At 28.0% G+C, this 23,485-nt stretch overlaps 2 protein-coding genes across 2 annotated transcripts; both read left to right on the top strand.

The window, feature by feature from the left end:
* Nucleotides 1-7,959: 7,959 nt before the first annotated feature.
* Nucleotides 7,960-10,331, top strand: LOC135924413 (serpin B10-like). The gene is made up of 3 exons (XM_065459470.1): nucleotides 7,960-8,255; nucleotides 8,796-9,143; nucleotides 10,094-10,331. Exons 1-3 carry the CDS (start codon nucleotides 7,960-7,962, stop codon nucleotides 10,329-10,331), a joined length of 882 nt encoding a protein of 293 aa, XP_065315542.1.
* A 1,808-nt stretch (nucleotides 10,332-12,139) lies between these two features.
* LOC135924414 (uncharacterized) lies at nucleotides 12,140-16,166 on the top strand. Its single transcript, XM_065459471.1, has 2 exons — nucleotides 12,140-12,706; nucleotides 14,277-16,166. Exons 1-2 carry the CDS (start codon nucleotides 12,140-12,142, stop codon nucleotides 16,164-16,166), a joined length of 2,457 nt encoding a protein of 818 aa, XP_065315543.1.
* The last annotated feature ends 7,319 nt before the right edge of the window (nucleotides 16,167-23,485 follow it).

Genomic DNA, 23,485 nt, shown 5'->3' on the forward strand with positions numbered 1-23,485 from the left:
ATGGATAAGCCTTACTTCGATCTCATATCTAATATGTCCCGTGGCAACGTATTAAATAACACTGTAGTTTTCTTGTTCTCAGACCATGGGAGCAGATTAGATTCTTTTAGAAGAACTTTTTATGGCGCTTTCGAAGAAAGACTACCAATCCTCAAAATTTTGATGCCTAGATGGTTCCCAATGAAATACCCCGAACTATGGGATACCTTGAAAGCCAACACACAGCGTTTGACATCCCATTTTGATCTGTATAAAACTCTGGTGCATTTATCGGACTTGAGTTCATTTAGTCAAAATATAGATCAAGAGATAGGAGGCGAAAAAGGGAAAGGAATAGAATCGCTAGGACAAAGTTTATTTATCCCTTTGAGCCCTAAAAGACGCTGCCAAGATGCCGGTATACCTATCCATCATTGCGCCTGTAACGTCAACAAGATTTTATCTACTAAGGATCCCATGGTCAAAAAATTTGGAAAAGCCATAGCTAATTACCTAAACCAAAAGTTGGCTAATTACAGCGATCTATGTATTAAATGGACCTTTAAAAAGGTTCAAGCGGCGAAAATGGCGCTATCCGATTTAGATATTACCATCGAAGGAGACACAATAAATAATAAAGAAAATATAACAAACTTGCTAAACCTAATGGATGCGAAAGCATTTGACAAGGTCAAGTCCTCATACAATAAAAAATCACAATCGGGGACTTACCTTTTATCTGTAATTCTAAACCCCCAAGGGGCTTTATTCGAGGGTACTTTGTCCATCGTCGACGGAGACATAAAATTAATTGAGGATGTGACTCGGATAAACATTTATGGTACTCAATCCTGGTGCATTAAAAACTACGATGTTCAACCTTATTGCTTTTGTAAATATCCAAACCCTCACCCATAGGCTCACCTGCCTATTCTCTTTTTCGCGATCTTTAATAGGCTTTTATAAACGAATTAAACATTTCCTATTATGATTTGTTTAGTACAAAATTGCTCAAAATAAGTGAATTACGATTCAAAAAAAAAATTAATATATTTACAAAACTCAGTGAAGAAAAAAAAATGCAATAATGCGTTTATACAATTATTTAAAGCGACCTCAACCAAATTTACATTTTAATTTTCCTTATATCGTTATACAACTAATGAATAACTTATAATTGGTTCCAATTTATATGTGACTTTACATGTTATAATGCCATTTAAGAGTTAATATTATATAGAATTCGGACATATTCATGCTTTGTTATCAAGATCTAGTGATTATAAATTGTATGTAAATTGATATACAAATAAAATATTTTATAAATGATCCTGACTAATATATTCGATTTCGTAAATTTGTATTTGGGATTCCCAAGCAAAAAAAACCCCAAAAGTGAAATTTTTTTTTAGAAATATACAGAAACATATACTTATTGGAGAAAGGGGAATAAGACACCTTCCCTTAAATTCGCCATTTTATGTTTTGTTGATTCTAGATGATCCATTGCTTAATATAAAACATAGTAAAATGAATTTTGAAAATTTACATTTAGTTTGTTTAGTTATTTAGGGAAAAATAGAAAAATCTATTTTAAAAAATATATAATTCATGTTATGTAGAAAATAAAAAAGAATAGGATCGAATAATTTTGTTTAAGGTCAATTCGACGTTAAAAGAGGGGGCTATAGACCATAAATAAAAAATAAACTAAGTATATCTCTTCTACCCGGCCATCGAATTGATGAGTATATCACCTTGAAATGATGAGAAAAGATAATCGAAAAGTAGAAATCAGGTAATCCGTTTTAAAATTTTAAAGGCGAGGCTGGTTCTTACAAAAGCTTACAACTACTTTATAATTTCTTTTGTTTAATTCTGTGAATTTTAGAAGGTTTCTCTTTTAGTGATTACATTTTTTGAATATTTTTTTCAAAGCTTATTAATGGTTGTAAATAGAGTCAGAACCTAGAAACCTCAAACTGGATTTATAAGAACCGATGAATCGTTTTAAAAAATTGGAATTAAAAGGCGAATTAATTATCTAGATTCAAACTCTTTTTGAAATTGATAAAAAAATTTTTTAGAGAGGAACAAAATGACTTTTATAGCATATGCAAATTATTTACCAAGAAAACATCTTCTAAAGAGTATATCCAGTTAACTAATAATAGCCTAAGTAATAGCAATATAAGGGAAGCTTATATCAAATCTATTTAAGATGTATATGATATGGTTGTCACTAAATTTCGTAGGAAAACATTATGCAGAACGTCAGTTGGTTTTCCATAAATTTAGCAGTTTATTATTGTTTTGCATTGTCACCACTTCTGTTTAGCTATAAAAATTATAAAGAAGGATTTCCTTGAATAATGGTGATTTTATAAGATTGCACTATGCAAATCTATGCATAATAAAGAAAAGATGATTTAATTCAGGGTTGGCAAGTAGGTTAATTGACCAGTCAAATTCAGTCAATTGACCGGAGGAGTATTCGACCTGGTCAAATAAGGTCAAATATTCTAAAAAAAATCGAATGGAAAAATAATTAAAATAGGTTTAAAAAAGAGAAAAAGATATAAATACATGTGAAAACAATGTTGCTTATTTTTTGGGTCCCCAATATCAAGAGGAACATCTCACTAGTAGTGAATTTAATGAAGTGTGTGATTTAATTCAAAAATTAGCCCTTTTACAAGGTGGTGATGACCAAAATATTTTAAGTATAATTTCAGAAGCAAAAACAGCATGTTTAGTAGCAAATTATGTGGAATACAGTAATTCTCATAAGAAACAACCAATTCCGACCTCAAGTTAATAGATTAAACTTTGCACACCATGCCCATTAAGGGTAAGCGGAAAATAATTCCCCGGAAAAAAACCGGAAAAAATCCCCGAAATAATTCCCCGGAAAAAAATTCCCCAGGAAAATAATTCCCCGGAAAAAAATCCCCTGGAAGATAATTCCCGGGAAAATAATTCCCCGGAAAACAAATCCTTGGAAAATAATTACCCGGAAAAATATTCCCCTGGAAAAAATTCCCCGGAAAAAAATTCCCATAGAAAATAATTCCCCGGAAATAAATTCCTCTTTTTTTAGATTTTAAATTAAATATAGGGGAAAATTAGTACCCGGAAAAAAAACCGGAAAAAATTCCCCGAATAATTTTTTTAAAATTATCAAAAAATAATCCCGCCGCTAAAATAACGAAAATATTTCTAAAAAATTATATTAGTATTTTCTGAACGTTGAGAGTATTTCTATTTTAATTCCAAAAGGGCAATCTTTAAATGAGAATTGATAAATCGGTTGGTAGCTTTTATATTTTATAATTTAGTAGATAGCATAAAAATTATAGATTTGTGATGATAGATTTTTATAGAAATATATGAAAATTATGAAAGAGGTTTTACAATTTAAAATTGAAAAGAAAAATGTGAAAGCAGATTTTTCCCTAGAAAGAGAAAGGTTATTTCCATAATCCACATTTCATCTAGACTTGAATAGATATTATGAAAACAGGTAATTAAACCACATTATATTTACCATAAAGAGGGGGGGGGGTTATTTCTAACACGCCAATAAGGTTAAAATATATATAACATTAAAATAAATATTATGACACTATTCTGTTCCGTTCGTTTATATCAGTTTGAATCCCGGACAAAAATAACATAATAGAAATTTTTTATGTTTAATACTATTGATTTTAAAAATTGTATCTGATTATAAATTTTCAAAAAAAGTATTGATCCTAATCACTGATTACAAAAGCTTATTTAATTCAAAGACTATCTCAAGTAATTGAACGCTACCAAAAAATATACTATTTATTCTAAATAATATTTGTTTATTTTTATAAATATAAATATAAATATTATAATTTTTAATATATTTAATTCATCAAAGAAAACACAGGAGGGACTATAATCTTAAAATAGAAACTTTTTTTATTTGAAAGTTTCCAACTCCGGAAATGTTATTACATAATCCCAGTTAGTTCCCTGATATTATTATTAGTTATAACTAGGCCTAAAACGAATTATTTGTTATTTGATATTCGATTCGATTCGATTCGTATTTTACGAATACGAATAACACAATTATTCGATTCGAAATTTCGAATCGAATATGAATAATGAGGAAAATTATTCGTATTATTCGAAATTATTCGAAATTATTTATATATAAATATTCGTAATTATTCGCAAATATTTTATTGCAAGTAAAATAAAAAGAAGTAATTAAATTTTCCTAGTGGATATCATTTCGTTTTATTTTATTTCCTACTATCAAATATCAAATCATAACAAGTTATATTTGCTGAAAAAGTTGGGAAAGCTTCAAAGTAAAATATAATTATTTTATTTTGATTGTTTCTCTTTAATCATTTTTGATGTTATTGAACAAGTCAAAACATTTTTATAGAGTATGCCTCTTTCCCATATTCTCGAGCTCCTGACAGATAAATAACCAAAATTTTTTGACTAGTTATTATTATTTGATTAGGAAAATCCTTTTCCCATTTAGTAACCTTATTTTTGGCAAATTTTAAAGACAATCTAATTCAGATAGTGCATTATAATATCTTCATCCTCTATTACATTGTCATAATCACCTCTAAAAATTATATTAATAATTAAATAAAGGAAATTTATGCTACTATAGTATTTTTATATATTAAATAAAATCTATAATGAAATACTTTCTAAAATTTTGTTATATTTTATATGCAAATATTTAAAATGTAGATATTTTAAATAGATTATAATTTAAAAAATTTTATTTTGTCATAATCACCTTCACCTTTAACTAATAAAATGATATTAATAATAAAAATAAATACATGATTAAATAAAGGAAATTTATGCTACTAAAGTATTTTTAATAAATAAAATCTATAATGAAATACTTTCTAAAATTTTGTTATATTTTATATGCAAATATTTAAAATATAGATATTTTAAATAGATTATAATTTAAAAAATTTTATTTTGTCATAATCACCTTCACTAAATATTTTTTTATAAGCAATTCTAATTCTAAAAATCGGATATTTTGGTCAATTTGTTTGGTTAACGTTATATGAAATCATTGGGTTTTATTTCGTTTATTTTCTATAAATTTTTATATTGTAATGACAATTAGTTTAGAGAATCCTTAAAAGTGTCATCTTTAAACATCTGTAAAATTTTTTTTGCAAAATATTTTATAAGCTTTAGAAAAATTTTCGAATCGAATCGAATATTCGACGAATCGAAAGGAATAATGATTTTATTATTCGTACGAATACGAATAGCGCAATTATTCGATTCGAATTTTCGAATCGAATACGTTTTTTGTAGGCCTAGTTATAACGTTGAAAGGAAAGTTATGCTCAAGAATAAATAAATTTATACATTTGGGTGGTATATTCTATGTAATTTTGAAACAAACGATTTTCATTTAGTTTTTTTATTACTTTTTATAAAATATAAATTTTTTATGTTTATTCTTCCGTTAAATAAGCATGCTAAAATTTTTCATGAGGGCTATTCCTACAATTATCATAAAACTACGAAAAATTTTAAAAGATACAAATGTACATTATTTAATGCTGAAAAATGCCCAGTCATTTTGAAATATTACAATGAAAATGACTATACATTGGATAATACGTCTCATATTCATCCTATAAACCCACATGAATATCAAATTGAAAATGCTATAAGCACGATGAAAAGAAAAGCCTCTGAAACAAATCAAAATACTTGCCAAATATACGCAGAAGAAATGTCTAAATTGTCTCTAGAATCCAGAAAAAAACTTCCGAATGAAGATAGTATCAAGAGGACACTTAGAAATTACAAAATAAAAAGGTTTCCTCCTATTCCGGTCACATTGGAAGAATTAAGCATTTCAGGTTAAATCATATTTATGTCTATAAATAACTTTTTAATTGAAAATATCTTTCAATATTAGAGGATTGGGCTACAACCGGATCTCCCACGAATGAGAGATTTCTTTTGCATGATAATGGCGGAGATTCTAATGAACGAATAATTATATTTGCCACCGATTATATGCTTAAAATGTTAGCCGAAACGAAAACTTGGTATATAGACGGGAATTTTAAATTGGCTCCTCAATTATTTTTGCAGCTATACGTAATTAGTATACCCTTTAAAACACTGTTTATTACAGCGGCATATTTTTTGTTACAAAGAAAAACGAATACAACGTATGAAGAAATTTTTAAAATTTTACTCGAAAAAACCCAAGAACGGAATTTAGTCGTAGATCCGATAACAATTTATATGGATTTTGAAAAGGCCGCAATCAATGCCGTCGAAAATACTCTAGGTTTCTTTTTACGATTTAATTACATCTATATACTATCGAGATATGTTAGGACCTTGATTTTAAAATGTATTTTGGACCGTGGACCTTGAAATTTTTTTAAATTCTATTTTCCTTTTTCTGTTGTTTTTAGGAATATTTTAAACGGTTTTTTATGAGTAGTAATTAATGAAAATTAATAAAGACGTAAATATTAAATAAAACCTATATAATTAATCTATATTTTTTCAACTTTTAGGTAGAGATATCATCATCCAAGGATGTTTTTATCATCTAGTGGATCTAAATTTTGTGGCTAAGTTATCAGATTTTAAACTTTTATAACATTCAAATTTGATATGGGTATACTGGTAATTAGAATTAGAGATTTGCAAATCCCGGTCGGACCCATACCCAGCCTGAGTCTGGAAAAATAATAGGATTCGGGCTGGATTAGGCATAATATTCAAAAAAAAATCGGGCATGGCTGGATCGGGCTGGATTTTTAAATAATGATATCAGTCAATTTAGTGGTATAAATTGATATATTTCAACTTTTGCAAGAAATAAGGCACCCATATTTTTTATTTGTCTATATTTAGTTAAATTCCAGTCGGGTCGAGACAAAAAATTTTTTTTATTTTGGGTTGTCCTTTTCATGCAAATAAAAAAAAATCGGATCAGGCTTTAAAAATTAAGCCCGATGCCGATCACTAATTTGAATATCTTATAACATCATTTATGAAATTAATACCTTAACGTTTGGACGGATAAAAACAGGCTCGAATTCGGGTTCTTTCTTTGTTCTGTCTTCGGTATATGTTCGAAACAAAAAATGTTTTAAAAGCCCCTAATTTGGGTTCAGTTCAAACACCCTGCAAATTATATATTATTTTGAATAATGAAGTGCAAATATAAAATCAGCTTTAATTTAATCATATTTTTCTTAGGGTGTTCCTCTAAATTACAAATTCGGTAACCCTGATCAATTATCATTTCCCATTCAACCTCTAATTTTTTTTTACCAATAAAACTTAATTATTTTTTTTTAAAAAACTTTCAAACCTGAAGTGAGATATTGAATCAGGTAATTTTTCGAAGTAAGAAATACAACACATGTGTACATAAACATTATACATCTAAAGAAAATAATTAATGAAATAATTCAATTTAAGGTTCATAATGATAGGATGCACCTGGAATATTCACTAAATTTATCATAATTCAGTTTTTATCATTTTAATTATTTTATCTTTTAGACGAAAAATATTTTTAAAAAGGTAATTGGATAAATTTCATATAGTAATATAAATATTTTTCATTTATACGATTTTCTTAGGAAATTAAAAATATAATATATACCTACAGATATGGGTTCGCAAATTAGCTTCATGGTTACACTTTTGGCTTTAATGGGCTTGTTGAGCATGTTTTCCATCATTGATTGCAATATGATTTCGCAATAGATGGAATTTGCTAGCTATTTATCTAGCTTAGATGGCATAAATCAGACATCGAACTACATTTTTTTCGCCGTTCAATATAGAAATGGCTTTGGGTATAATAAACATTGCAACTAATAGTTGCAGCATGCTGATACCGGGTTTAACAAGTAAAACAAATTACTTACCTCTCAGGACAGTGGTCCAGAATTTAAAAGAATGAAGGCTGCGAATTCGACCCTAAAAATGGATAATGATTTGTATATCAAAGACGGAACACCAATAAATGATATCTATGCGAGAGTTGTGGAAAATATTTTCGGGGCTACTCTGGAATCAGTAGATTTTAGAAATAAGATGGAAGAAGTAGTGCGTATGATAAATGATAAAATATCTAGGAACACGAATGGACTTATAAAGAATTTTATCAAGGCTTCAGCAGTAGATCTTAACACAGATCTCATGTCAGTGAATTCTTTTTATTACAAAGGAGCTTGGAAGGAACCTTTTGAAGAGTATAATTTTAGCATTTTTAATTGGATAAAATTTTTTTTTAGCATCACTAGGGAGTAAAATAGAAGATGAAATGAGATTTCTACCTGATTCGATAACTTATTTTATTCTCATCTTATTTAATTATGGTTCATAAAACCTGAAAATATTTTAAACTTAAAATTTTTTTATAAGGGATACTATATTGAACAATTGTTCAATTATTAAATCTTATAAGTTCTACAATTGAGAGATGATATTCTTGATATTTAATGAAGATGTCGACCAAGACGCGTTTAGACCACCTTACAATCTGAAAAAAAATTCAAAAAAGTGAGATCGTCTGAACCGATTTGACAAATAAAATAACTAAATTCCATCTTGTTCTAAGCTCAATCTAAATGCAGCGGTTACTTTTTATTTGATATTATTTTTGAATTCGAAAAAGGTTTAGATCGGTTGACATTTATTAATGATGTTCATAACTTATTGCAATATTCGAAATAAAATGGCAATTATGATTTAATTTCTTATAAATTCGAAATAATATGTTAAACATTTAGAGAAACGGAAAAGAAAACATTTTATGCCGTGTCTGGCCCCGTAGAAGTCGATATGCTAAAAAGCGCAGATAGGAGTGTCTTTGTAAAAGACGTTCCTAGTCTAAACCTTAAAATTTTTGTCAAAATTTTATTAGATACTAATTTCAAGCTAGTCATAGTGACAACCAGAGATGCTAAAACTCCATTATCTAAAGTAGAAGAGACTATTAGATCTAAACAATATAATTTTCTCGGTCAATTGGATAATGGATATAAAGTTTCCTCAACATTTTACATGCCATATGTCAGTGAAGAGTTTGCTGTCGATCTGTTGGATATTTTAGAAGACAAACTTAGTTGTTGGATAGAGTAACACTTATATATTTATAACATATTTTTGTAAAATTAATACTCACGTAAACCTAAAAAATTAAGTTATATGTATACTATAAGGGTGGGTATCTTTAGCTATGCGTAAAGAGCTCTAATTTTTTTTTTTAAAGTCAGCCAGAATTTCGCAATGCCATAGAACCATATATTTTATTTAAATCACCACCCATTTTGAAAAATAAACTAGCCGTGGTTCTTTTAATACATGTAGGGAGACAGGGGATGGTGTTATCCAGGGGCAGGTAATTTCTTCTCAAATAATTTTAAACATAATAAATTTTGATATTTGAAATTTAAACCACGAATGTATTTTAATAAGATACTTCAAGGTTCTAAAAAAATTTCGCGGAAATATCCTCATAAAAAGTTTTAAATGCAAATTTGAATTTTAACACTTCAAAAGTAACTTTTTCATTTTTCACATTTTTATATAAATATTTTTATTAATGCTACTCAGACTAAATATCAATTCTATATGATAAAGTAAACTCAATTTTTCTTATGTAAAAACATATTGACAATATTTTTGGTAATATCTTGAAATTAAATTTTAATTAATTGTGAAGACCTGTGGAGGTTTTGGCGGGGCACGTATTAGTCATGGGCATTAGAAGCCACTAGTTAGAAAAAACTAATATAATTCTTTCTTTAATCAATCTTATATAATTTTTATATTATGCAAATGCAATATTTATTTAGGTTTTGTTTAACAATTAACATTAAATTATTTTCTATTTTTAATCATAAAAAATATTTTTTAAATTTTAAAGGTTTAGCCCTCCCTTTATAAAAAAAGGCTAGAACACCCCCCCCCCCCCCCCCCCCCCCCTTCTCCATATTGTCTCTAAGATAAACACATAACCAACCTATTAAGAAGGATCGATAACCATTAAATATATTTACTTATATATATATATATGATTAATTAGTAAAGGGATCGACAATATAGTTCAGGGTGTACATCTTCCCGTTGCTAAAATAAGACATAAAGTTAAGTTAGAGATCGCGGCTAAAGGAATAGAGGGAGCTGCCGTAACTGGATCTGAATTAGGAATTAGGATGGCACCTAACAAGAATGAAATTGTTGTAAACAGGCCTTTCCTATATTTTATTATTCACGCAGATGGTCCTATATTATTTAAGGGTCGATACGTTGGTCCTTCTTGAATAGTAAATTAAAAATAGCATCTTTTTAAAAATATTTATAATATATATATATATATATATATATATATACAATGATTGTTATACTAAATACAACGGTATAGATAATAGGCTATAATATAAGATCTATGACTACAATTACATGGATTTATTATAGGTTATATGTAATCATAAATTGAGATTTAATTATTTATATCTATGTTTTAACTCAGTTAATTAGAAATGGGTGATATGTATATTTTAATAAAATTATGGTTAATAAAATTATTTATTTCATTTTTATTATTTTATATAATATCTATTCCTAATATTTGGGGGGAAATTTCGGGGGGAGGGCTTCGCTGGCTATTTGGGTGCGAAAACCCTATTTTCAGAATTCTAATTTGCTCTTAAATAATCGCATGTCCTAGAAACTATAAGAAAAGCTCTTTCCTTTAAGTGGATTGGCATTAATTAGGTTAATATGCTTTTTCATTTCTTTATTAATTTGATCACATGTTCGTTCATTTATTGTCATCATATTTTGATAATATATACTGTTTAAAATTAGATATGCAATAAAAAAATTTTTTTTAAATCAATATATTTTCGTACGATTTATGTTATAATGTTTTTTTAAAGTACAAATTACTCGAATTGAATTCAAATTGTAAATTCACTTTTGATTTGTTTTCGTTTTTTAATATGCCCAATATAGAATTGTTTTAAAAAGCACAATTCGGGTCGATTTTTAAAAACGACCCTATTAAGATTTTAGCCAAAATAATATTATGCAAGCCTGGAGGTTTTGTTAATAGATAGCAGAAAGGTTGAACCTTTCATTTTATATAATTTGGTATTCTTTTTTTATGTGAAAAACAATGAGCGGACTGTAAAAGCATTAATTGTTTTGTAAAGAACTAAGAAAAATTTAGAGTTACTTTTTTAAAAGTTTACAAAAGTGTATAATATGTATTAATATAATGATATAAATTTAAATATAGTTACTAATTAGCAATCGATAATTTTATGGATTGGATTTACATTCCTAATTATTAATTTAATACTTGACTGATAAAAAATTGAAAAAAGAGGTTATAAAAAGGTAAAAAAAATAAGGAAAAGAAGATATAAATTTTGTCGAAGAGAGTTCGATGTGAAAACATTTCAACTTATAAAGTAACGTATACCAATTTATTTGTCACAAAAAAAATAATAAAACGGTTACTAATGGCGTTCACTTTTCTACATTATTTTATTATATATAGCAATCGCAGTGCAGTATATCAGTAGTATAATATAGTACATACCTATAAAATATAAATATAGGTTGAAAGGTGAAATTTGTTTAACTTTTTTTTTTGGTTCCAAGAATTAATCATTATTATTAATGGGGGTTTTAAAAAGAGGAGTTACCGTTTATTTTATTATAAAAATAGTTTTATTTTAAAAAATAAGAAACAATAATTATTATGATACTTTCGCTTCGTTATTCTTATAGAGTTTATTATTTTATATAAGAAGATGAGAAAAATTTTAACATAAATTTTGTAAATCAATATTAGTTGATCTAGAAAATAAATTTTATTATTATATTGTATTTATATTCATTTAAAAATAGATACTTTCTGAGATTTTATCAGAAAAAGAAATTAATTTACTTAGTTTTTCAGGTAAATTAAATAAATTATATAATCAAATGTTGGAGGAAACATTTCGAATGTCTCAATAAAGTAAAATTATTAAATATAAAAACAGTAAAAAAATACAATTATAAACGGTAAAAAAAATTTATAAAACTTTCTCAAAAATCTTGAATATTGAAATTGGAAATGAAACCGGGAAAACATTACCAATACAATAAGCAAATCATTCCTCTTATAGTGGTATGCACAGTGATCAGCGTAATATCGAAAGAAATTTGGCTCTATTTTATGATGGACATTCAGAGTGACTATAGACTTTCGGTGACCACCAAATCAAGATTGAGAAAAAATGGCGAAAATTTGCAAACTCTAAATTGGTCAAATGCTCTTGAAAAAAACAAATCCGATGACAAGGTAAAAGATATTTTTAATAAATACCTTTACGACAGAATTTCAAGGAATGGATCAACAGAGAAAGACGTTGAGAAAGAATTCATATCATTTGACGAATTCGAAAGCCGAGAAAAGGATTTAGATCTTTTCAAAAAATACGTTAAAAGTATTAGCGAAGACGAGTTCCATTCATCTATGAAATTCAAGAAATGGGGGCATTGTATACTACCCATTCTGGAACCGTTCCATCCTAGTATAAACTCCAAAATAAGGAAATACCGGGGAAATTTCCAATACCCATGTAAAACGATCAAAACTCAATTAGTTCGGTTGGATGATGGAATATTAAGGGTAAAGAAAGTTTAATATTATGCGAATTTCTTTTAAATGTTCCATAAATTGTATAGTGTTAATTTGCTTTTTTTTAGATTTTTTCTAAATGGTTATAAATCTAATTCTATCTCATGTTATATATTTTAAAACTCATTCTAATTTTTAAAATTTCTTTATCCACCTTAATTTTTATAGTGCTGTATGTGGCTTTAAAGGAACGCGTTACTTATTACCTTGTGAAAAAAAGAAACGCGTTTCTCGTTATTCAAAGAATTGACGCGTTACTTGATACTCAAAAATACTAAATATTATATAAAAATTTCCTTTTTTATTAATTGTTTTCCCCATGGATAATAATTGTAAAATTATACAAAAATGATTTCATATAAGATAAGATGATTGTAATAATTTTTTATTTACTTATACTGGTTTTCAAAATTTTTATGAGTTAAACAAGAGCGCTTAGTGCTCAACACACGCTCAACTGGCCCAGAGGATGGGGGTTGTATTATATTTAATAAATAAAAATTATTGAGGTATTTAAAATATTTGCATAATGATCTTTATTTTCAAAAAAACTTATTAGATCATCATCACAAATATCTTCAATCCGATCCTAATTAATTTTTTAAAATCTTTATCAAAATTTAATATGGTATGTGTTGAAATATTTGAATCAGAACACAATCTACACTTACAAAGTGTAGATCAGACGTATATCAGGGGTGGGGGTGCAAATTTGCCTGTTCTTGTGCATTTTAAGCTAATAAAATTTCTCCTGCACATTCCCCAAACCCTCTCTTCCAAAAATGCAATATATCACTATAGTGAAGAATTCGAAGGAAAAATTAGTAAAAGTTAATAACTTTTTAAAATAACGATTATAATTCAAAATTTTTAGAAAATATAAGTGATAACCCAAAGTTTTATTAAAATATAATATTGCCAAAGGTCTACAATTAGTGGATCCTAAAGACCTCCAATAAAATTTATAGGAGGAAAACCCTGCCTATGATTGTTTACCCCCTTCCCCCATAGGAAAATCTTAGATAGCCTATGGTGCAAACCTAGTGCCCTTAACTTTTTTTAATGGAGTAAAAATAATTCATACTGGGGCCAGTGCAGAGTTAAATCATATTCAATTTAAAAAACTAATGAGTATTATTATATTTTTTATAAAATAAATTATTTAGAGAATATAATTCAAGATACCGTTTGTTCAATATGTTAGATTGACATTCTTAACCAATTCAATAACAAATATAGAATAATGAAAATAAATTAAAGAACTTTGGCGTTTTATCTGAATAAAAAACTGAGCTTAAATTATTTATAAAAAATATAAAATAAAATATTTTTTAAGAAAAAAATTTAGAATAATGAGTGCCGCTTTGCGTTAAACTTAAAAAAGAAACGCGTGATTACCTTTTTAAATAAGTAACAAATAGCATTCCTATTCCTCTACGTTAACGCACTAATTTTTTATGATTACCAAATTTTCCTCCTATTTTTTTCTGCTTAAAATAATCACATTTGACTGGAACATTATGTATATATTTATCAGGTGATCTAATATTTATTATCATTCATAAAATAGGTAGATTACCAAGCCATAATCAGCAACTCATTATCTTCCGAAGATTTCATTCGATGCTTTTACAGGCCCATTTTACGAGATGAACATAATAAAGACCCTGATAATCATGTATATCTAGGTAGACCTGTTTTAATAGGCAACAAGGTCATGATAGGGGAGGAAGAAGAATTTCTGTATGTCTATTGTAATGATCTTAACGGAGAAATGTTGCACGAAGATATATTATCCCAAATAGTTTACAAACCTATGCCCATAGGAAATATATTGTCCAAGAATACTCAATATTTTCCAAAAATTTCTTTTAGGAAAAATTTGCATGGTGCTAAGAATGTAAGTATGAAATTAATGGATGAACCAATTAAACTTGAAACGAAAGAGCCAACTCCAACTTTGCTTTTGCCCGAGATGAACGTATTGATGTTAGGAATAGATTCTGTTTCCCGGATAAATTATCATCGGCAAATGATAATGACAGAAGAATTCATCGGGAAAAATTTTGCCTCTGTAGAATTTGAAGTCCACCACAAAGTTGGAGAGAACACTTTACCCAATTTGATAGTCCTATTGATGGGTCAGTATTTCGAAAAAATAGCCTGTGGGATTAATCAAGCTAATGAATGCATACCTTCAGAAATTAATATAACATTTGATGAGAGACGAGAGCTTGTGTGGAAATATTTCCAACAGAAGGGTTATTATACCCTTTTTGGAGAGGACACAGCCCAACAAGCCCTTTTCAGGAGGTTCAACAGGATGGGTTTTACAAGTGTACCCGTTGATTACTATTACAGGCCTATGTCTTTGCATATAAGAAGATGGCAATTAATTAATGACGATAGTTTCTGTGCTTATGGAGATATGGAACCTGTCAACTTGATTTTATGGGTTAAAGAGTTCTGCAACAAAATGTACCAGTGGGGAAAACCTTACTTTGCATTCACGTTTACTAATAAGATCACTCACATGGAGACTCCCAATCTAGGTTTCTTGGATAGGCCTTATTTGGACTTATTAACTAACTTGTCCAATGGCCAGGTATTAAATAATACAGCTGTTTTCTTGTTCTCAGACCATGGGAGCAGATTCGATCCCTTCAGGAAGACTTTTCATGGCTCTTTTGAGGAAAGGCTACCAATCCTCAAAATTTTGATGCCACGATGGTTCCCACTAAAATACTCTCACCTATGGGATATCCTGAAAACAAACGCTCAAATTTTGACATCCCATTTTGATCTCTATAGAACACTGATACATTTATCAAATCCAAGTTTGTATGACCAAAAGAATCAAATAACAGAAGGTGGAGGAGGAAAAAAAGAAGAATTTATAGGACAAAGCTTATTCATTCCTTTGAGTGTAGGAAGACGCTGTCAAGATGCTGGTATATCTATCCATCATTGTGCTTGTAACATTAACAAGATCTTATCTCCTAAGAATCCTAGGATCAAAAAACTTGGAAGGGCTATTGCCCATTATGTGAATAAAAAGTTAGTTGGCTACAGTGATTTGTGCATTAAATGGACCTTTAAAAAAGTGCAAGCGGCTAAAATGTCGCTGAAATCTAGTTCCGATCTAGACATTACCATAGAAGAAAACCTTATGGGAAATGAAGGAAACATAACGCAGCGGATGTATCCCGTGGAGGTGGAAGCTTTAGATATAGATGAGTTATCATCGACGGAAGGTTCGAACTCCGGTACTTATATACTCTCAGTGATATTAAACCCTAACGGGGCCTTGTTTGAAGGTACTCTCTCTATCGATGATGGAGTTATAAAATTAATTGATGACGTGACTCGAATTAACGTGTATGGTACTCAATCTTGGTGCATAAAAAATTATGATATTCAACCTTATTGCTTCTGCAAATATCCAAAACCTAACAAATAATATCCTCTATCTCCCTTTCTCGCTCACAGGTTCTGATCATTAATAGGTTTTTATGAGTATTTATCATTTTTTATATATTATGCATCGTTTGGCATAAAATTGCTCAAAAACAAAATAAAAGAATCGCGATTAAAAAAGAAAAACTAATATATATTCCAAAACTTGGTAAATAAAAATTGCAATAATTCGTTGATACAATTCAATTCATCTATATGTTCTACTACCCTTTCAAATTTATTACAAATTTTTAAAATGTGTTATAATTTTATTAAGGCTACATCTTCTCAATCATATCAAAATTTTTATTCGCAGAAAAATAATGAAAACTGTTGTAGTTTTGTTTTATATTTATATATAATGATATATATGAAATGTCAATCAAAAGTGATCTTTTGAGGGAGTTGGGTTGTTGTTAAGATCAGATGGTCTTTTGTTCAAGAGTTTATACGTAATATATGTTTATATTATGAGTATGATTGTAAGATTAATATAATTAATGGGAATAGAGTTAATTTTTATGATACATATATTTGTTTGTATATTTTAGAGTATGTGTTAGTGTTAGATGTTTAAAAAAAACAATCTTTTTTTCGAAAAATTGAGAACTCAATAATCATAAATTTTGCCAAAATGCATTTTTTTGGGGATGAATGTTATTTGTAATTTTAGACGACAAAAGAAAAACTCGTTTAAAAATTATTCGTAATTTGGTGAATTATAAATATAAAAACAAAATTATCGTTTTTTAATAAAACAATAACTTATGCGTTGAGAGTGAAGGGTCGATTGACTGTTCTCTTCCCTTCGGATCACCTTTTTCTGAATCTTTAAGGGTAGAGAATGGTAGTTTGCCAACACGGATCAGGGGTAAGTTAATGTACCATGTTTAAAAAAAGGGTTTGATAAAATTTGATCGTTAACCAAACTGTAAATATAATCAACAAGCTTCTATAGGATTGAAGCGAGAAAACAATTCAGGAGGTATATACCCATATGCTATTCTTTAGCCATTATTTTAAAGGTATTATTGAGATTGGATAAAAACTATTAGGCTGTGTTATAGTCAGGCGCGTACGCAGGAATTTGGTCTGGGGGGGGATAATAAATTTTTTTGAGAAATATTATTGTTTTTTAAAAATATCAAGCATAAATTTATTAGGACTAATAACTATTCCTAATAAACAATTTTAAATTAATGTGAATTCCCAAAATAGAAATTTGAATTTTTTGAGCCTTTACACAAAAAGTGTCTTAGGAATAATTGTATTTTGTATGTTATATATTTACAATGTAAAATCCAATCTTCGTTGGAATTGAGCTAATTTTTCAATTATCTTATCGTTGCTTGTCGTCAAATGCCTATGAATAAAAAATCTAAACCTTTCAATCTACTTTCACATGTTGTACTTCTTGGTATGTTTTTCAGAGACCTGCAGGCCCGGCCCCTGGGCCGGACAGTATTTTAATTTTTTTAAATATACCCGGGCCGGGCCCGAAATTTTTGTAAAAAAACACCTAAGCCGGGCTGTATTTTTAAAACAGCCTATATTTGAAATCGTTATTATTAGCTATAAAAATCAAAAATAAATATAATTTATTTTTAAAAATCGGCCGGGCCTGAAAATTTTATTTTAAAAAAAGCCGGGCCGAGCGTGTAAATTAAAAAAAAAAGCCGAGCGGCCTAAAAAATTTTTTTAAAAAAAGCGTAAAAAATCTTTAAAAAAAATCCGGGCCGTGCCCTGCAAATGGTACTTCTGCAGGCCTCTGTTATTCTTCTTAAAAAAGAGAGTGTTCTCTCATTGGTTTACTAATGGGAAGAGTTTATAAACCCTTTTAATACATTGGGAATTTAATCTAAAATGTGTTTGAAATAATGCAGAGCATTCATAGCATTTTTGGGACTATATCAACTATAGTTAATCTTATAAACATAGTTATTCAGCTAGTAAGGCATCATAAGATACTTTAACATCTTCATAATAAAAATCTAACAAATATTTTTTTTTCTATCACCATCTGAAAAAGGTTGGGAAGGCTTTTGTGGAAGTAATATTTGCAGATGTAAGTGCTGCATGATATATTAAAAATTCATTTATTTGGGTTATAAATGTATCTGCATCTAAGATATACTCTTCTACTGATCCTATATTAATGTTTTAACGATGAGCCTGCCTTGCTACAAGTCGAGGGAGACAAATATTAAACACGTATAGCTCTGCTTTTGACTCAACAATAAAATATGAAATTCTTCATCAACATTAACCCTAATTTCCTTGAGTTCTGATAAAATGCTCTCCGCTATTCTCATCTTCTTAATCAAATCAATGTCATGTTTTTGAAAAGTAATACTTAAAATAGTTGTATAATTAAATAATACATTCTAATGAGAAATAAAATTTGGAATAAGCATTGAATCCAATAATTTTCTTGCTTCTGAGGATATATTTCTTTCAGGCCATTGTAATATTTCAGTAATAGTAAATAATTTGCTCTTCTAACTCCTTAATAGCTGTTAGTGCTTGATGGAAGAGGCTCTATCTCGTTGGACTAGGTTGCAATTTCTTTTTCCCTGTTGGACCAGAAGTTTCAGAAATAATTATTATTTGACTAGAAATTTGAAAATGGTAGATAAATATTACGCCACTAAAAATTTAAAATAATAAATAAATATTACGCCGGAAAACTTGAAATCGAAATTAATTGATAAAATAACTTATGAATGTGATAACAAATGTAATAATATATATTTAATATGAGATACGAATAAATATTAACAAATGTAATAATATATATTTAATATGAGATACGAATAAATATTAACAAATATAAATTAATATAAACAATAATATTTTTGAAAAATATATCCGGCATCTACATTTTTTGAAATCCCCCCCCCCCCTGCTGCGTACGCCAATGGTTATAGTTCATAATATTTTTAAAACGTACTTCAGTTTAAACCAGTTTATTTAGAATATGAACTAGGGCACTTGATTTGGTCTGTTTTAAAAGTGTGTATTAGCTGGTCTTTTTTAAAGAAGACATAACAATCGAATAGTCAACTTTTTTTCAGAGTTTAAAAAAAATTATCTTTGCCTTTTGTGAGTGTGTCCTAATTGTTATTAATATATGTTTTCTAAATAGAATGTCAGTAAATAGCATATTTATAAAAAATCAAAATTTTAATTGATCTGTTTACAAATAAAAAAGTACAGATATAATATATTTTTTGTAATAAAGTTAATTGTTTTTTTTATGTAAAAGTGTCCACCCACACTGATAGTGTAATGGTATAGCAAAAACTATCAATTAATCTCAATTGATTAACTTATAAGTATCAACCCTGAGGCTATCAACCTATTAAACTTTACCAATACAACTGGGATTTGGTATCAAAGGTGGCTATGAAATAGCTTGATAGCTTGATATACCCTAAGGATATATCACTTTACCACAAGCTATCGTCTGCAAACTATAGATTTTAAAAACGCCTTTGATAATTTAAATTGACATGATTTTTTACTATTTTTTCTGATTACTTTAAATTTATCGAATCTTCTTACGAGTTCATAACTCCACTTACTTTCGGTCCAAATCCCATTAAATGAGAATATCCATTAAGGTGACTCTTTAGGTTCTCTTTTTTTTATCTAGGCATCCATAATCCAGTTTCTCAAAAAGCACAAATTTAAATTAAACTTAGAACTTTATGTGGGTCATCATCATTTATTCTTAAAGCCCTCAAATACTTCGAGGACAACTCTCTCTCTCTCTCTTGGGGCTTTCCCTCATTAATTTCAAAACTGAGATTTGTTTCTTAAACAGTAGCTGGCTTAGTTGGCTACAAAATTATGCCACACAATAAATAATATAAGGTTCTCTGTTAACTAATACCTCAGTGTCAAAGGAACCTTTTTATAAAATATGTAAAAACTTTTTCAACAATGTTTAAACACCTACCCCCATATCAAAGTTTTTTTTTAATTCTTAAATGTCTCTATACATACCAAAATTATAACATATTTTTAGGCATTCTCTTTTTCTAAAATACATTTTTATTTTACTGATAAATTGCAGTTAAATTTTAAATTTTTTAGAAAAAATATTAAATATTAATTAACGGATTTAACTGGGCTCTTTCTCAAGTGCTTATAAAATAGTGTTCTGTTTAAACGACTCAATATGAGTCGTTAATCGGCTCAAAACGAGCCGTTAAATACTACTTCAAAATCTGGTTAGCCAAATCTTTTCACACATATCATTATCTTCTTTTATCGTCTCTAGATTGATGTAATTCAATAAAATCCTGCTTCATATCACCCACTCATCTTTTATTAGATTAAGCAATTAATACATAGCAAGAAAGTAAATACTCCGTATTCATCAGTAATTAGTCATAAAAAATTCGAACCCTTTATAGATAACGTTCATGCTGACATATAATCAAATCCCTCTTTAGATTCGATACAACACCTCTAATTTGACGACAGACTAGAGGATCATGAATTGGAGGCCCTTCCCAGTCAAAATCTTGGTAATCTCTTACCAGATGAACAATTGAGAGTGGCCATTTGTTTACTACTAAGATATGACATTTTTCAACCACATAATGGTATTGATTGCAGCACTTTGGTCACCTCTAAGGGGAGATTGAACTTAAATGTTTATATAATCAAGGCTGACACCAACATACCTTAATATATCGAATAATGAGTTGGATCCTAAAAGCAGCTCACATCCCAAATATTCAACCTACCAAGCAGACGGATTGCCGCCTGCAATCTCTTTAGAGTCTGGCAAATCTTATATTGTGACTTCACTTGTGTCTCCTCTTTCCCGTCGTACAAAATACGAATCCTTTACTAACAGCCAAAACAAGGAAAATAAAAAATATTTAAAATTATCAAACTACATGTGTGCTCGTATTATCAAACGGACATTAATCTTTTTAAAATACAAATTTTTAAAACTTTTATGCTCCAAAATCAAGACATTTACTAATAAGTTAAGAGAATTCTGTTTCTAAGGTAAAAAATGCAAATTGATATGCTCAAATATAACTATGACTTTTTTTAGGAATGCAACTAAAAATTAGTCTTCCATGATATTTTATCCGCTTATAATAAGATTTTTATATTATTATATTTTTAATTTTTTAAACTTATATATTTTTTTAAGGTAGATATTCCTTTTTATAATCCAATACAAATTAAGACCCGTTTATAAATAGCACATCTACATCTAGCTCAATTCTATGGATGTCATGTTAATAATCCGAAGGTCTGGGGTTCAAATCTATATTTACTAAAACAAATTCATGTTTTAAAAATCTAATATAAAATTAATGATATTCATGTAACAAGTTAGAGTTACCGGAAATATAATTTTGCAAAATACAACTAGTTACTTTTGATAAAATGCAAATATTAACTAATAGTTGCATTTTTTTAAATATAAAATACAAAAAAAACTCGTTACTTTCCAAGTTACTTTTTAAAATTTGTTAAATATATTTCATTTATTATCTTTTTATGCTGATATTCTCCAAATTAAATAATTTCTCTCTATTATATAGAGCTTCACTTACATCAATCGCTTCAATTTATTTTTAAAGAAAAATAAGTCCACATTTTTGAGTCAAATAAAAATTTATTTCACTTAAATTTAGATATATATAATTTGTTATATATCATTTTTTAGGTGTAGATGCTCTATTGCTCTGGAAAGAGACAAAGACGCTCTACCCTGAATTCCATCCTTAACCTAACTAATATAGGGGAAATTTGCCATAAATAACCTGTGTGAAGACTGGCCACCACCTTTTAACTTTTTATCTATTTGACCAATTTCTCTCATAATTAGTCAAAATGTGTATATATGATATGTACCTTACCTAAGTTCATTTATTGAATAGAGCAATTCAATAAAAAAATATTTCAAATAAACTGTTTTAGTACCTCTTTCTGGAAAAATCACGTTTCACATTTTTTTGTTTGGTGAAAAAATCACTATTTTAGATTACTGATATTTTATATAAATATTATTCTTAGGCATTTAGCATTATTCACACAAAAAATCAGACTTTAAAAGCTTTATTTAATAGACATATAAAGGCGCTTAGTAATAATAAAAAGGTGAGTATTGACTGGACATATATTGATTGGCCACAATTCTCACATTCACATATTCATATTAAAATGAAAAGCTCTTGCAAAAAAACATTTGGTGCAATAAAATGACGTACAAGCTTAAGAATGTCTAGTAAAATGATAATTAAGATATTAATTTATAATATTATTATTAAATAAATGTGGTTATAAATTGAGATTTTAATACTAATTAAATTAGTGTATAATTAATTTTTTATATAACTAAAAAATGTAGAAATATTAATATAGGTCTTTTACAAGTATTTCATATGTATTATTTCATATTTATAATAAAATTCTTAAATAATTTATTATGGCCAGTTATTGACTGGCCAGAAAAACAACTTTCACATAATCTAATTTAGCTCATAAATTATTATACATAGAGCTTTGACATATTTTATTTTAAAGATTAATATTTAGACTACACATTGATATAAAATTTGTTTGGCTAAACAAATTTTTTTAATTTTTTATTTATAATATTCATTCAGATTTAAGAAAAAATATTTTATTTAAATTGAAAGGATAAAAAAGGGGATTATTAATTAATCACAATATTAGGTTTCTGCAGAGTTGTTAAAAGATCGAATCAAAAGATCGACGATCCTGGATTCGATCGCAAATTTGTCAATTTTACGAGATTTATGATTCTGACTTAAATTGAGGATCGAGATCGAGATCATTTTGTTTAAAATTCGATCCCGATCTTTTTAAAAATTAATTTTTTACTTAAAAAGCAATAAATAAAATAAAAATTTTGAAAATTAAATTAAAATATTATTTTAAAAAAAATATCTATCTTCATATTTTATCAACTTCCATTCCACCATTTATTTTATAGATATATTTATTCATTTCCTAAATTTTACGAGATTTAGAGCTCTTACAAATTATTTAATATAAATTTATAATAATATATTAATATTTATTTTAATAGGTAAATGTAAATGTCCATTATAGATTTAGAAGATTCGATTGCTTCTACTATTGATGTAACAGCAGATATAAGTGAGAATGAGAATCTTTTACCATTTTTGAAATTACGTAAGTATTTTACTTTATGTGAAATGGATGAAAGCAACTCTTATAATATGATCAGCACCAAATGCCGTCTCTGTAAGAAGATAATATCATCTTCCAAAATATCATCCTCGAACTTAAAGAGACATT

This window comes from Gordionus sp. m RMFG-2023, chromosome 2 (assembly GCF_954871325.1).
Source record: "Gordionus sp. m RMFG-2023 chromosome 2, tfGorSpeb1-WG-v2, whole genome shotgun sequence".
NCBI lineage: Eukaryota > Metazoa > Nematomorpha > Gordioida > Chordodea > Parachordodidae > Gordionus > Gordionus sp. m RMFG-2023.